Genomic DNA, 13,601 nt, shown 5'->3' on the forward strand with positions numbered 1-13,601 from the left:
ATGTTGATAGCAGGAAAAGTTTTACATTTAAACAATGTCATGTAGGACAATTTAACGAACCAGTTCAAAGAGTACTTGCTAAGCAAAGTGTAACTCACATTAAAAATGCATTGTACTGTGACAAGAGTAAAACCCAATACTCAAAATGCAGCTAAATGTGTATCCATATTTTTTTTTTTCTCATTGGTATAAGTAAAACTCAAAACATTATTTGTAACTGTTACCCCTATGCCCCACCCAACTTTAGATGATTGAGCATTTGGCAAACAGGGCAGGAGTACAATCGTCACTGAGGTCGCCTGTATCTGATATCAAAGTGTTGCTATTAACACAGAGGCTACGAGACGCAGTACAGTAGGTTCAGATTGTTAGAACATTCGCTTTTCTACCGACAGAGAAGAGATAGCATCATGGCAGTAACCATGTGCCAGGTGATGGGCTTTCTCCTGAGTGTGCTGGGAGTCGCTGGGATCATCGCTGCCACAGGGATGGATCAGTGGGGAACAGAAGACCTCTACGACAACCCTGTGACTGCTGTGTACTCCTACTCAGGCCTGTGGAGGTCCTGCGTCAGGCAGAGCTCTGGCTTCACTGAGTGCCGGCCTTACTTCACCATCCTGGGTCTACCAGGTATTTGATATTTGAGTAAATCTTGCATTGATGTCAATGGGACATTTGCGCCATGATTTGACGTACACACGTGGATATTGAGTTAGGATTCCACATATATCTACTCAAAACAATTATTACCATTGTAACAAATGTGAAATGTGAAAACAATGTGACTTGAGCTCAATGACTGAACATGAACAGTAACTTTACAGATTTTTGTGATGTGATCTATTTCCATGGTTATTTGAATGCACGTTTAACTCAACCAGTTAATGAGACCAAATGTCCAATTCAAAGCCACATGCATCATTTCCATAATCTTTTCTGTTAGTGGACGACAAAATAAGTGCAAAATAAATTCAAACCAAGGGGCATATCATTATGACCTCATATTTATATATGTAGTACAATATAATTTCAGCTTTTGTAGCTATAATGAACAAATATTTTTTGTTTAATATCGCATAATGAATCAATTACAGAGATGGCTTTTTCGCATAGTTTGATGATGAGGAAATATCTAAATGGGTTTGCAATTTGTATTTTCTGAAAACGGTGGTAAAAAAAAAAAAGTCGGGCCACACCTCAGCGCCATTTCCCGAAACTGTGACATCTCATGAACATTTTGAGCAAACATTTGATAAGGTTGGTTCCTAGTTTCACAGTACGTAGTGATAGGCACTAGAGAATTAGCTGCCATTTCATGACTTCATTGACATCGTGAAGTCAAGGAGGTATCCAAGCAGGATAACTGAAATGGCTGCCTCAATGATACAGTTAATAGGATTCATGCTGTCAGCATTGGGTCAGTTTTTGATATCAGCTGCCACAGCAATGGATATGTGGAGTTTACAAGACCGGTCTTTCGTAGTCGTAACAAGTGTTTATACATATTCTGGACTATGGAACTCATGTGTAGGAACACAATCTGGTACAACCCAATGCAGACCATACTATACCATACTAGGATTGCCAGGTAAGATATATGCCATTTAGTTGATGCTTTTATCAAAAGCATCTTACATTGCAGTGAGTGCATACATTTTTCAAGTCCCAGCAGAAATCTAACCCACAACCTAAGCATTGTTAGCACCATACTCTACCAACTGAGCCACAGAGGACCACAGTTGATCATTGATCACAATTATGGACATAATATGTTTATTGATATATACTGTAGGCCCAGTTTTCAGTAAATTGTAGTCTGCTCAATTGCATTGTAGCCTATGTTGAATAATTCTCATGGGTTTAGGCTTTGTTTTCAATGAGTACGCTTTTGATACCGTTTATTGTTATCTTTATGGAAGCAAAGCAGTGCTCTTTATCTCCTCATCCCTAAATGCTTTTCTTTGTTTTAAGCCATTTGGAGAATTTTTATGTATCCAATTACAGTTTTTCAGCAGTAATTGTCTGTCATCTATGGAGTAAGAAAAATCTGATTCAAAAGTTATAGAGCCCCTAGTCTAAGAATATTTTTGTCATAATATTCAAAATGATACACTGTCTACTAACTAAACATTATTTCTGTAATCTAAGATTCATATTACTGTATCACAAATAATTTACTAAATGTGATGTACTGCATGTCATAGAGATAGAAAAGTCGTTATACAGTGCCCTGCGTAAGTAATGGGACATTTTTCTTCTTTTGGCTCTACAATCCAAAGAGCATGGCGCTGACAACGCTTAGGTTGTGGGTTCGATTCCTGCTGGGACCATATATACAGAAAAATGTTCAGTAGCCCACCAGTCTTCTGCGGATGGTAGTCTCTGACACATTCATGCCTACCTCGTGGACAGTGTTGTTTTGGGGTTTGTCTTAATCATGGTTAGCATTCTTCAATCATCCACTGTAGAAGTCTTCCTTGGATGTGAGCTCACTAGTGCTTTATTTCCTTTTAATAATGTTCCACACTGTTGATTTTGGTAGATTTAAGGTTTTGTTATGTTTCTGATAGATTTGTTCAGATATTTCAGCCTCATAATGGCTTCCTTGACTTTGATTAACCTCTCTTTGGTCCTCATGTTGACAGACACCAATAGCAGACTCCAAAGGCAAACACAAGTATAGAATCAATACTAGACATTGAGAGCTTTCTTATGACTGCACAAATGATGTGATGAAACACAAGCCAATTGTCCCATCTCTTTTGGGTACCCTGAAATAGGGGGACTATGCATAAAAAGTGTTATAATTTCTTAATTAACCTCATAGTAATTGTTTGAATTTCAAATCCAAAGTGTAGAGCCAAAAGAAGAAAAAAATCTTTGCTGTCTCATTACTTACGCAGGTCACTGTATATCTATGTTGCAAGTGTCAAAGTAAAAAACTGCCACCTTAAACCATGATTTTGTTTGTCCCTTAGCTCTGCTTCAAGCCGTGCGAGCTTTGATGATCGTGGGAATTGTTCTGGGAGCAATTGGCTGTCTGATTGCCATTTTTGCACTGAAGTGCATGAAAATGGGGAACATGGAGCAGAATGTCAAGGCCACTATGACTCTGACATCCGGGGTCATGTTTCTTCTAGCAGGTGCATTGATATTTTTGTAATGTTAATATCTGGCAACCCAAATCGTTTGCATCAATTTCTAACCAAACATCAAATTTCCTTTCAGGTATCTGTGGCATTGCTGGGGTGTCTGTCTTTGCCAACTTAGTTGTGCAAAGCTTTCGTTTCACTACATACTCAGATGGTGGACTTGGAGGATTGGGGGGAGGGGGGTTCAGCGGACTTGGGGGACCTCTCACTCCTAGGTAAACATAATGTGAAACAGAATGGACGCACTTGGTATATAAGATGAGTTATCAAAGCTACCAATTCTAAGGTCATGATGCCAATTTGCAAATCAATGTTTCTTATGTTAATGTACTGCATCTCCTCCACTTTTTCAGGTATACATTTGGCCCTGCCCTCTTCGTGGGTTGGATAGGCGGTGCTGTATTGGTTGTGGGAGGGATAATGATGTGTCTAGCCTGTCGAGGAATGGTTCCAGAAAAGCATGAGTAAGTTCCACTTCATCGCCAAAATAAGCGGTTTTGAATACCATGGTTACCGCAAGAAAATGACATTCTCTGGAAAGTTATTTCACATACATCATGAGATTAGGCTTACGATAGATTCTTCAACTTTCTGCCTTGTGTTATTCTTGAACATGTTGAATGATTGTATTGTTTTTTTCTTACTATTCTTCAGATATAATGGGACGATGGCCTACAAAGCTGCCTCCCACAACACACAAATGTACAAAGCTGACAACAGGCCCAGGCAGACCTATGATGAATCGTTCAAGGCTCAGAGTGCGGATGGAAGACGATCCAACCAGAGATTTGACTATGTGTAAAGTCCCTGAATAGCATGTACCTCTAGCAGTGAAGCTTTGAAGGTTCTCTGAAACAAAGCAATGCTATTGTTGTATCAATGACAATTACATCCAGATCCAGTTTTCTTTTTTTACATAGATCTTTCTTGTATCCATAAGGTGTATTGTGATGTTTTTCTGAATTGATGAGGGCAATTTTAATTTTCTAATGCACTGTATTTTAAGTAAACCAAACCATAACCAAACCACTACATGTTTTCGCTTAGTCAAATACTGCTGTGTTAACTCATATTATGCATCATAGAATAGTTATTTAAGACATTTTGTTAGGGTCATCATTGTGTTGTAATTATCAAAATGAAAATAAAGTGTTAGGTGTGGATTAACACATAGCCACAATGAAACACAACAGTATTTCTGTATTTCAATTTTAATAAATTTACTGAAATTTCTAAAAACCTGCAACCTATGCAAATCAGAGACCCTATAAAAACAAAGATATTAATTCCAAAATGACATGAACTACTATCCTTGCATTAAGATGGACTCAATTAAACTTATTAAGTGATTTGTTGATGACATTTTTGCATTTTAGCTCATTTTAAGAGTGTCATAGAAAAGGGTCTGAATGCTTATGTACATGAAGTATTTCTGTATTTCAATTTCAATAAATGGGAAAATGGTAATACTCCACATGGTATTTCTCAAAAACACAAAGTAATGAAATGATGGGGGAAAACATTTAGGGGGCTGGGCCCAGGAATTTGGACAGGGTCAAGTTCTGGAATCCAAAGAGATGAATAATTCTAGCTTGTGTGGATGTGGATGTGGATGTGGATGTGGATGTGTGTGTGTGTGTGTGTGTGTGTGTGTGTGTGTGTGTGTGTGTGCATGCGTGTGTGTCGGGGGAGATAGAATGAGGTCTGAATACTTTCCGAAGGCACTGTATATCAACATTCCCATGCTATATAGCCCCATTAAAACACGTAACTCCAGGACACTGTTCAATTCACATGAATCTTGTCATAGGTATTGTGGACATCACTCTGAAAACCTTTAACAAGCCTGGCATTGCGTAGATGGCTTGAACTCTGTTCAATGATACTCGCAGCTATATTTGTTGTTTTATAAAGTACCTTACCAATACTAATTCTATGACTTTTTCAGTGTGCAAAATCAAACATAGTTCTGTAGATTACTATATATGTTCATCACTGTTGCTGCTGGACATTTGATTTAAAAAATTGGCCAACAATAAATGTGTGGCTGAGACAAAGACAGTGATTGTCTGATCTTCCATTGGTTGGATCTTGAATGGTGATCAATGCCCCACCTCTCTCAGCCCGGAAAACACCTATTACAGTTGAATGAGCATGCCTGGTGGACGTCCTGAAGAAATCGCACCTCAACTGTCGTCAGTTCCTTTGCTATTGTAATGTATATAGTATAGGCCAACGGGCCTCTCCCACCTGTGTTCTATTGTTTGGAGGATATTTAAGGAAGATACAGACCATTCATTATTTGAGTTTTTTCGGGGTAGCCTATAGGCACTGGTCTCCTGTGTTGACATACATAGTGTTAGGCGTATGGTTAAACTTCCATTTGTTTACTACAGTTCGTTTATTTTATATGTTCCTTTGAAACTGTTAGATTTGTTGATTTGCTGATACTCTAGTCTCATTCTCCCTAGATGTGATGTTGTACACTAGATAAAGGTTCTGTTAAAACAGCACGGCATAATCGTGACCAGGTTATCACAGAGTTGAATCTAGGATCCGATATGATCGAGTGTCTGCCACACAGGTATGAGCAAATCATTATCAATCATTATTCATCCTAAAATATATTTTGGATTCAGATATAACGTAATGTAACTTGTGTTAGTTGGTCATGTGACCACTAGTGTGTAGAGTCCGCTTTATCATGTCCATAACCGTCTGAAGTTGTACTGGGGAACAAATGTGTCTTTATTCATAACCCGTCCAGTCCTTTCTCTATCATTCAGTATTTTTATTCCAATTCTTCATCTAAATGTCTTTGTATTTCAGACACAAAACCAATTATGGAATATACCTTGCAATATATTATCAAGATGATTACAAATTAAAAAATTAATTGTTTATTATCAATAAAGTTAATTGAACAATATCATTACAAATATCTTTAGAACAAGTGTAGGAATGGAGGAATATTTTTAGATATTTTGACCAATTACCCTTAAATACATACAGTACAACATGTTTTGCTTTCTTGCTGTACTACATGGCCTAATTATAATGTAATATATCTCCGGTACTGGTTTATGATTGAAATAGAGCACACACACACACACACCTATATATGAAAAGGGGTTCTGGGACCTTAAAGCCCCCCTGCTCTGCCTGTTGAGGAGCTCCATATGCTGGTACCTGATGTCCCTCCTATGTCTGTGCTCCCTCGCCCCCCTAGAGACAGACGGCCTAATGGCAGAGGCAGAGTCTCCTCGATGGAAGACAGTTCTAGGTCGCTCTCCTCATGCGATAACTAGGACAAATGGCAAGTGGCAAGTGCATGATTAATTCAGAATCAAGACACAGCAACTGCGATCTTTGATACATTAATACTAAGTTAAGTATGCTGGTGAGAAAACTATTACAAAAAAAGAACGTGTTCTACCTGAAGGGTTTTTACAGCTGTTCTGGGTTTGGGTTTGGGAAACACACTGTCTACAGGTGGAATCACTCTGGTCCCGCCCACTGGTTTGCTCACTGGGGAGCTCAATTGTCTTTCCAAGCTCCTTGTTAGAGATTTAACAACAGACCCTACAAAAATAAACACAAGTATATATATGTAGAATATTACTTACTTACTGAAGAATGGGTGATTTATACAAAAGTCAGTCTCATATCATATCTATCCATTGCTAAGAATTTTCCATCCGACTCAAAAGGTTGGCACGGTGAAAATATCTTAACATGCAGTTTAACTGGGAGACAGACTGTACAGTAAGCATTGTGAGATAGAGCCACCATCTGTCTAAGGCCAACCTTGTGCTCCATGACCATGACGAGCTGGTGGACTGGTAGGTCCCTCTGAGAGCTCTGTGTCAGACCAGTCCTCTGCCGAGGCAGAAGTGGGATACTGTCGAGGCCCAGAGCGGACTATCCTTACAGAGGGGGCAGATCTGCTGCCAGGGCTGGTCACATAGGCGCTGTCCCCTACAGACTCCTCCTCAGAGCTGAAGGGAGGGGTGCTGAGAGAGAGAGACACACACATTTTTGTCACCATAACCACACTCCTTAGACTGTATGGCATCAATTATTATATCAAGTGTGAAGCTAATTGGAGAATTCGATATTCAGAGGTATAATTTCACTGCAAGGGACATAATTGTAATATCTTTGATGGACAAAACGTTGTTGTTTTTGACTGAGTGTGACATCCTTTTATGAATATGACTGTACCCTCTTGTACATTGCAACTTAATATCTTAGCAGCAATATTGATACTGTATGATTAAGGTTTACAGGAGCATTATGTCGACATAAGTCACCAGTTCTTCTGTCGGTGGGCACTTGATGTCTGTTGAGATTGTGTTGCCTGAACCTTCTCTCTCTTCACTGTGGAGGTCTTCACAAGTGTGTGCCTGCATTTTGGACTTCTTTCCCGGGTAGGACTGGTATAACTCCTTTTCTCTGAATAGAAACATATCAGTGTGCTCAGGGCAAGTGAACAGGTGTGAGGTGTTTAACACTGAGAAACACAGCCCTGTGGAGCTGGTGTTGAACCTTACTTTGGGCCTGAGGAGTAGGTATTGGAGTGCTCTGGCTCTTCTGCAGACGGCGCACTCTTAAAGTCAGCTCTCTGGACAGGCTCTCTCTGAGCTCTAGGAGGTTCACAACCTGTCTGGATTTCTGTTGTCGCTGACCAGATACCAAGGAGCTCAGGCTCTTATAAGTCTTTTGGGAGATGCCTTTGACTCCCTGGAATATAGAAAAGGTAATTTAGACATGGGTCCTAAATCTCCTGACCATTGGCCATTTCTCCTAAAATTAACTGGTTTTACTTGTATGTTCAGTTACTTGAAACCTGTGTAGTAACACTGCAGTTACTTTGGTAACGGCATTTTATGATCATGTAATCTCATAATTGTTTTGTGAATAGATAAGGAGTTGGGCATTTTGCATCGCATCTTCTGCATCTGGATAATTGTCTATAAATATTCAGTATTTACCTTCCGTAGCCCTATTTTCTCTAGCCTCTCCTCCAGGGTTTCCTCCAGAATGGGTCTGAACTCATTCACCAGGCTTGGGTTCCTATGGAGAGAATCCAACAGCCTCTGCCTGCTTTCACCTGAGTCCTCCTGGCCTAGAAGAGAGGACGGCAGGTGGATTATTCTAAAGAGGCTAACATTGACTTACCATCTAATGCTTAAATACTAGCATGTTACACATTGTAAAATCTAAAATAGTTAAGGTTTGCAGATAAACAGGACATTATAGAACCAGGATCAAAATGAGAGAAAAACTGATTTAAATGTTTTCTTAGCCTGTGCCATGACTATTCCAGAATGACTAATCATTTCAATTGTACTATTACTAAGCTAATACACACTTGTTTCCTCTTCCTCTAAGTCCTCTACTTCCTCATCCTCCACTGTGGTGTGTTTGACAGCTTGGATGATAGGAGTGTCTGATACTACAAAACAGAAAATACCGTTCAAACATAGTCAATGGTAATTGCACATAAAGTAAGATATTATTCAATGTAAAACAAATCTTTATAGGCTTATGACGATGAATTTGGTATTACCTGGTACTGGTCTCACAGACAACTTCTTGATCTGAAATGCGGAGAGTAATCAACACTGATGAAAATATAAGTACTGTGCTCGTCAACAAATTTCAGTTGTATTTAACATAGAAAGAAGTAATCATAATACAAAATCATTATAACCTCAAATTGCATTCTGAATAGGTAGACAGGGACAGATTATGTTTTTATCTTTCTACATAACTGAGAAATGTGCAGTACACACACCAGCTCAGCATCTAAAGTGCTGTGATAACCTTTTTCTCCTGAGACATGATGAGCTTCTCTTTCTGACTCATCTGGGTGGAGAGGGAGGTGATGTGCTGCTGCAGTTGCTGCAGGCCTGAGCTGTGGTCTGCAGATAGGGCATGCTTCAGTCTCTCGTTCTCACTCTGCAGCTGAGAGGCACAGGTCATCAGCAGGAGGCCCTGCTGTCTCTAACAGGCATTGTATGAAGTGTGCACAGTGTGTTACGTGATGCCCACATCAAAAGGGTCCTCCATTCCCTTGTTAACATGAGTCGGAGATGCTGTGTGTATGTGGATTTGTGGCTTTCCAAAACACTTTTCCTCTGATCACTAGAATTTAAGTATCCACACTAGAGCAATGTCACTATGTCAGGCCACATCAGTTGCAAGAGCATCTTACCTCCTCTGTCTCCTGTAGATGCCTATTCTGGATCTCCTTAAACCTTTTCCTCCATTCACTCTTCTGAAGAAGACAGACATGCTTTCAAGAGGAGTACAAGGATCAAAGGACTAGGTTGTGAACTGCTACAGTACATTATCTTACCTGCTGAGCCATCCTCTCTTTCAGTTCCCTTTCTCTTTGCTGAAGTTCATCCTCATCTTGAAATGACCCTTGATTTGAAACAGCCACTTCTCTGGTCTGGAGCTCCTGGAGTTTCTGTCAGTGGGTTTTGAAGTCTACTTTTCAATCTTGCACAAAAAACATTGGGCTAAAAAAACATGTGAAACTACTACTTAAAGCTCAGCTCACAAAACTGGTCAAACTAAATTATTAATATGAGTAAACATTAGTAGTTTGAAAAAAATACATGTAGAGGTAAACCTAGCATGGTAGGAACAAAACTGCATTTTGAAGGCCTCAGAATCGGATTAATCTATGTTGTGTGTGTAAAGCAAGTTGTTCATCCCTTACACTCTGGCACCATCTACTGGCTGAATAACACAATCACTCCACCACACCAACAGGCTATGGCCGGTAATTCAACATGCATGGGGATAGGACTCACAGCCTCGATGGAGGAGTTTTTGCTGGACATATCTTTGAACTCCTGTAAGAAAAGCTGTTTCAGGTCTCTCATCTCCTCCTGGAACTTAAATCTCTCCTCCTCCTTCCAGTTCTCCAACTTAATTTGCTCTGAGACTTCTTTCCTTTGTTGCAGCTCCAGCTCCTTGTGGTTTAAGCCAATTGAAAAAAAGTACATAAACAATTGTTCAGAAGGCTATATTATATATAGTTATAAAATATGTGAATGTGTGTATGGATTTGTTTACAATATTGTATTGTGGTCTTGTTTTTGTGACTGGGATGGATCATGTGCTCCTACAATATGCTTTGGATAAAATCATCTGCTAAATGTTATGTAGATGTCTAGAGTTATGGCTCTGCTCTTGTCACCTGCTGCTTCCTAAGGGCCTCAGCTTCCCTCTCTGTCTCAAGTTTGGTCTGTGCTAGTTTCAGCCTCTCCCTTAGCTCCTCAATCCCATCCTCTACCTGCTCCACCTGCCTCTTCTTCTGCCTCTCTGAGGAAAAAAAACACAAAGGGAACACAACACCTTAATCAAATAATCACAGTGGTGTAGCACACTTCTAACCCGATAGACATGTTTGTAAGCGTTGTGTGGTTTGACTGACTGCTTTAATATGACATATTTCAGTATTTAAAAGATCAGACATTTTGAACTAACCTGCATCTGTAATCTCTGGATGCCTGCGCTGAAGGTGTGCTTGTAAGTAGGAATAATTGATGAATGATTTTTCACAGAATTGGCACTGGAAAACAAAATTAGTTTTTTGGTTAAAAGTTAGGTTGGATGTACAGAAGACACCTTGACACATCAAACCAATCAAATACCTAATGCACATAATGCCTTCATCGACTAGATTTTGTGTATAGAACACACTTCTGGAAAAACAGAATTCAGTTTCTCCTTCAGGTTTTCTTCAATTTTCTTGCTAGCATCTAGCAACAACTGTTTTCAAAGTAGTCCTACCTGTTCGGAAAAAAGTCAAAATGACGCACATAACAAGCAATCATTTAAAATTCTCCAGACCTCCAAAAGAGGTGTGAGAACAACGTAATTTGGCGGTATGGCTACACAAGACTCGATGTACAATACAGATTTTCAAAATTGAATTGTCTTTCGTGCTGGTCCAGTGGTTTCTGTCATTCTATCAGTCTGTGTAGCAATGGTGTAAATCATGAGACGCCTACTTCATAAGAACAATGACACTGTTTTTGAAATAGTAATTAAATTCTGGGCCAGGACGAACAGGTTTACCAACATTGTGGTGTCATCAAAAAAGACATTATAAATATCAACACTTTATACAAGACCTGACTGCTAGAAAATCTAATTTGATAGAAAAAAGAACACAAAAGTGAGATGACACAAAGTTGGGTTGGAGGGAGAGCACTGTGAAGCCCAAAGGTGTTCACCTTGTGGTAGTTGTTGGAACTAGCCTGTAGAAGAAGCTGCTGTGAGGCAATCATCTTCTTCCTTCGTCTGCTCTCTTGTCGAGTGGCCTGCAACTCAGCATCGAGGCGAGCCCGCTCCTCTCCTTCCCTGTCTGCACGAGAGAGCGCCCCCTGTAGGCGATCTTCCAGTCCAGAAACCTGAGCAATCAGGTAGTCCTGGCAGTGCAGCAGATACTCTGTACTGAGTTGGGACATGCGCAAGACCTTAAGCAAGGCAGGATCGGCAGAGTTGCGGCAGTGTGGACACCTCTCACCAGTAATGTCACAGAAGGTGACCTCTGAGATGAACTCCTGCAATACACTCACATCCATCTCTCGAGCCACACGCTCCACGTCTAGAGAAGAAAGGCGGCGCCAGTTCATGACCTCTGTCCGGGTCCGGAAGCATAGGGGTTGCACAGGGCCAGGACCCCAAGAGAGGGGGGAGGATATGAGGGCAGAAGGAGAATCACTGGTGGAGAACTGCCCTGGCATGATGTATGATCTGTAGGATCTGGGACGAAGAGAGGCAGAGTTGGGGTATAGTTGGCTTCTGAGGAAATGCTGTGGACAAGATGTGAAAGAGAAACCATTAATACAATCTAATAAGGTGTAATGTCAATGAGTTTGTGAAATTGTTTTGGTTATTTAGTATGGATAACATATGTCTATGCTTCCATACAATCCATTGATGAACAGGTTAATTACTTAATAACTTAAGGTTTGCCTGGCTGGCATAGGATCAGCACCAAGTAGGCTTAGCCTTAAAGTTACAGCCCAGAAGTTTGCCGGTCAACGCTTTTATTTTAATTATTTTTTAAGGATAATCATCAGTTTTGAATATTGGGAGATCAAATTCAAGTTCTATCAAATAGCAGGGCATGCATCATTTCTAATCCCTTTTATTTTAATCCCAACCACCTGACTGGAGGACATGAACTCGCCTACTATGTACTTACTATTCTAAGTACAGTGTATCAAGCATTGTAATTACTCATTGCTATACTTTAAGTTACGTAAAGCAATGACCTTAGCTCTAGCCCAAACATTAACCCTAACATTAACCCAATGGAAACCCCTATGTACAATGGAAATAAATACATGAATGAATGATTTATTTCTGTGGCATGCCACTGCAATGTAAGTACAATGCCATCATAAGTAATTAGAATACCTGACACACTGACAATAGTATTATTACAATAGTAATAAAGCTACACATGTATATAATAATGTAAAGTGACAACATTGTTATGAAAGACAACAAATCAATTAATATTTAACTTTGAGAAATACCTTGAATTGAATTTGCTAAAACATTACCTGGTAATAGCTCATCTTATTTCATTAGCCTACACCTTGAGATGAATGCTGGCAGACTTGGTGTGCCAACAGATTACCTGTCTCCTTGGAGTTTGTAAACAGTAAACTCATAAGAATGCATTGTTCCAATAGCTTGCCTTGGCCTTACTGAACACAAACAGAAGACTTCCCTGTTGCTATAAAAATGCCAGTAGGAATAGCCCAAATGACATCCAACTGTCGTGATACATATGATAAACATACCCCGTTGAAGGGGTTTCGGGCGCCTCTACTTCCGTCAAAAAAGCAGCACTGGTGAACTCATGCAACTCCAAGAAGCAGTGTGAAGCCAGCGATAATAAGCTAGAGCTCAATAACGACTATTCCAAAATAAGACTTTGATTTTAACTTTTTATTTATTATTATTATTATTATTATTATTATTATTATTATTATTATTATTATTATTATTATTATTATTATTATTAGTAGTAGTAGTAGTAGTAGTAGTAGTAGTAGTATTTTTAATAGATAATCGTGAGACCTATTAATGTTGTGATGTATGCATGGGACTTTTATTTTGGCATACAGTACACTTTGTATTGTATTGTATCTAAATAGAGGGATTTGTGGGTAGAAGATTGGGTCTGGGTGCAAATAACGTAGTGTGTGAAGGTGTCTCCATTCCCTCTCCCCCTTTTAATTTATTTGATCCCCTGTATTAGCCACATCATTAAAGTTTAGAGTCTCAACACACTGAGGTCACATTGTCTGCTGTTTGTACATCATCTTGGGGACCTTTGGATAACCCACAGCCTTACAATATGGTAGGCCCCCTTTACACTGTGCTTTAACACATCACTAAGGCGCT

The 13,601-nt window shown here is 39.6% G+C and overlaps 2 protein-coding genes across 2 annotated transcripts; one reads left to right on the forward strand and one right to left on the reverse strand.

Moving 5' to 3' along the window:
* Positions 1-410: 410 nt before the first annotated feature.
* Positions 411-4,551, forward strand: LOC310805446 (claudin-18-like; the record flags this gene model as incomplete). The annotated part of the gene is made up of 5 exons (XM_083671143.1): positions 411-630; positions 2,979-3,143; positions 3,229-3,367; positions 3,506-3,616; positions 3,807-4,551. The coding sequence occupies 5 exons, from the start codon at positions 411-413 to the stop codon at positions 3,952-3,954; spliced, it is 783 nt and encodes a 260-aa protein (XP_083527269.1). The 3' UTR covers positions 3,955-4,551.
* Positions 4,552-6,116: 1,565 nt separating this feature from the next.
* dzip1l (DAZ interacting zinc finger protein 1-like) lies at positions 6,117-12,827 on the reverse strand. The gene is made up of 16 exons (XM_083671442.1): positions 12,752-12,827; positions 11,411-11,992; positions 10,659-10,743; positions 10,369-10,493; positions 9,980-10,141; positions 9,517-9,630; positions 9,373-9,435; positions 8,982-9,122; positions 8,725-8,755; positions 8,527-8,610; positions 8,147-8,280; positions 7,706-7,895; positions 7,466-7,607; positions 6,960-7,165; positions 6,589-6,734; positions 6,117-6,456 (listed from the first exon to the last, which is right to left on the reverse strand). Exons 1-16 carry the CDS (start codon positions 12,764-12,766, stop codon positions 6,295-6,297), a joined length of 2,382 nt encoding a protein of 793 aa, XP_083527568.1. The 5' UTR covers positions 12,767-12,827; the 3' UTR covers positions 6,117-6,294.
* Between the last annotated feature and the right edge of the window lie 774 nt (positions 12,828-13,601).

The sequence above is a fragment of the Argentina silus genome (assembly GCF_951799395.1).
Source record: "Argentina silus genome assembly, chromosome: 6".
Taxonomy (NCBI): Eukaryota; Metazoa; Chordata; class Actinopteri; order Argentiniformes; family Argentinidae; genus Argentina; species Argentina silus.

What these genes read in the sequence shown, in the direction of transcription:
- dzip1l (XM_083671442.1), bottom strand. An exon ending in AAAACTCCTCCATCGAGGCT is followed by an intron (nt 9,631 to 9,979) that starts GTGAGTCCTATC and finishes ACCCACTGACAG; the next exon opens with AAACTCCAGGAGCTCCAGAC. An exon ending in CAGCTGTAAAAACCCTTCAG is followed by an intron (nt 6,457 to 6,588) that starts GTAGAACACGTT and finishes CATTTGTCCTAG; the next exon opens with TTATCGCATGAGGAGAGCGA.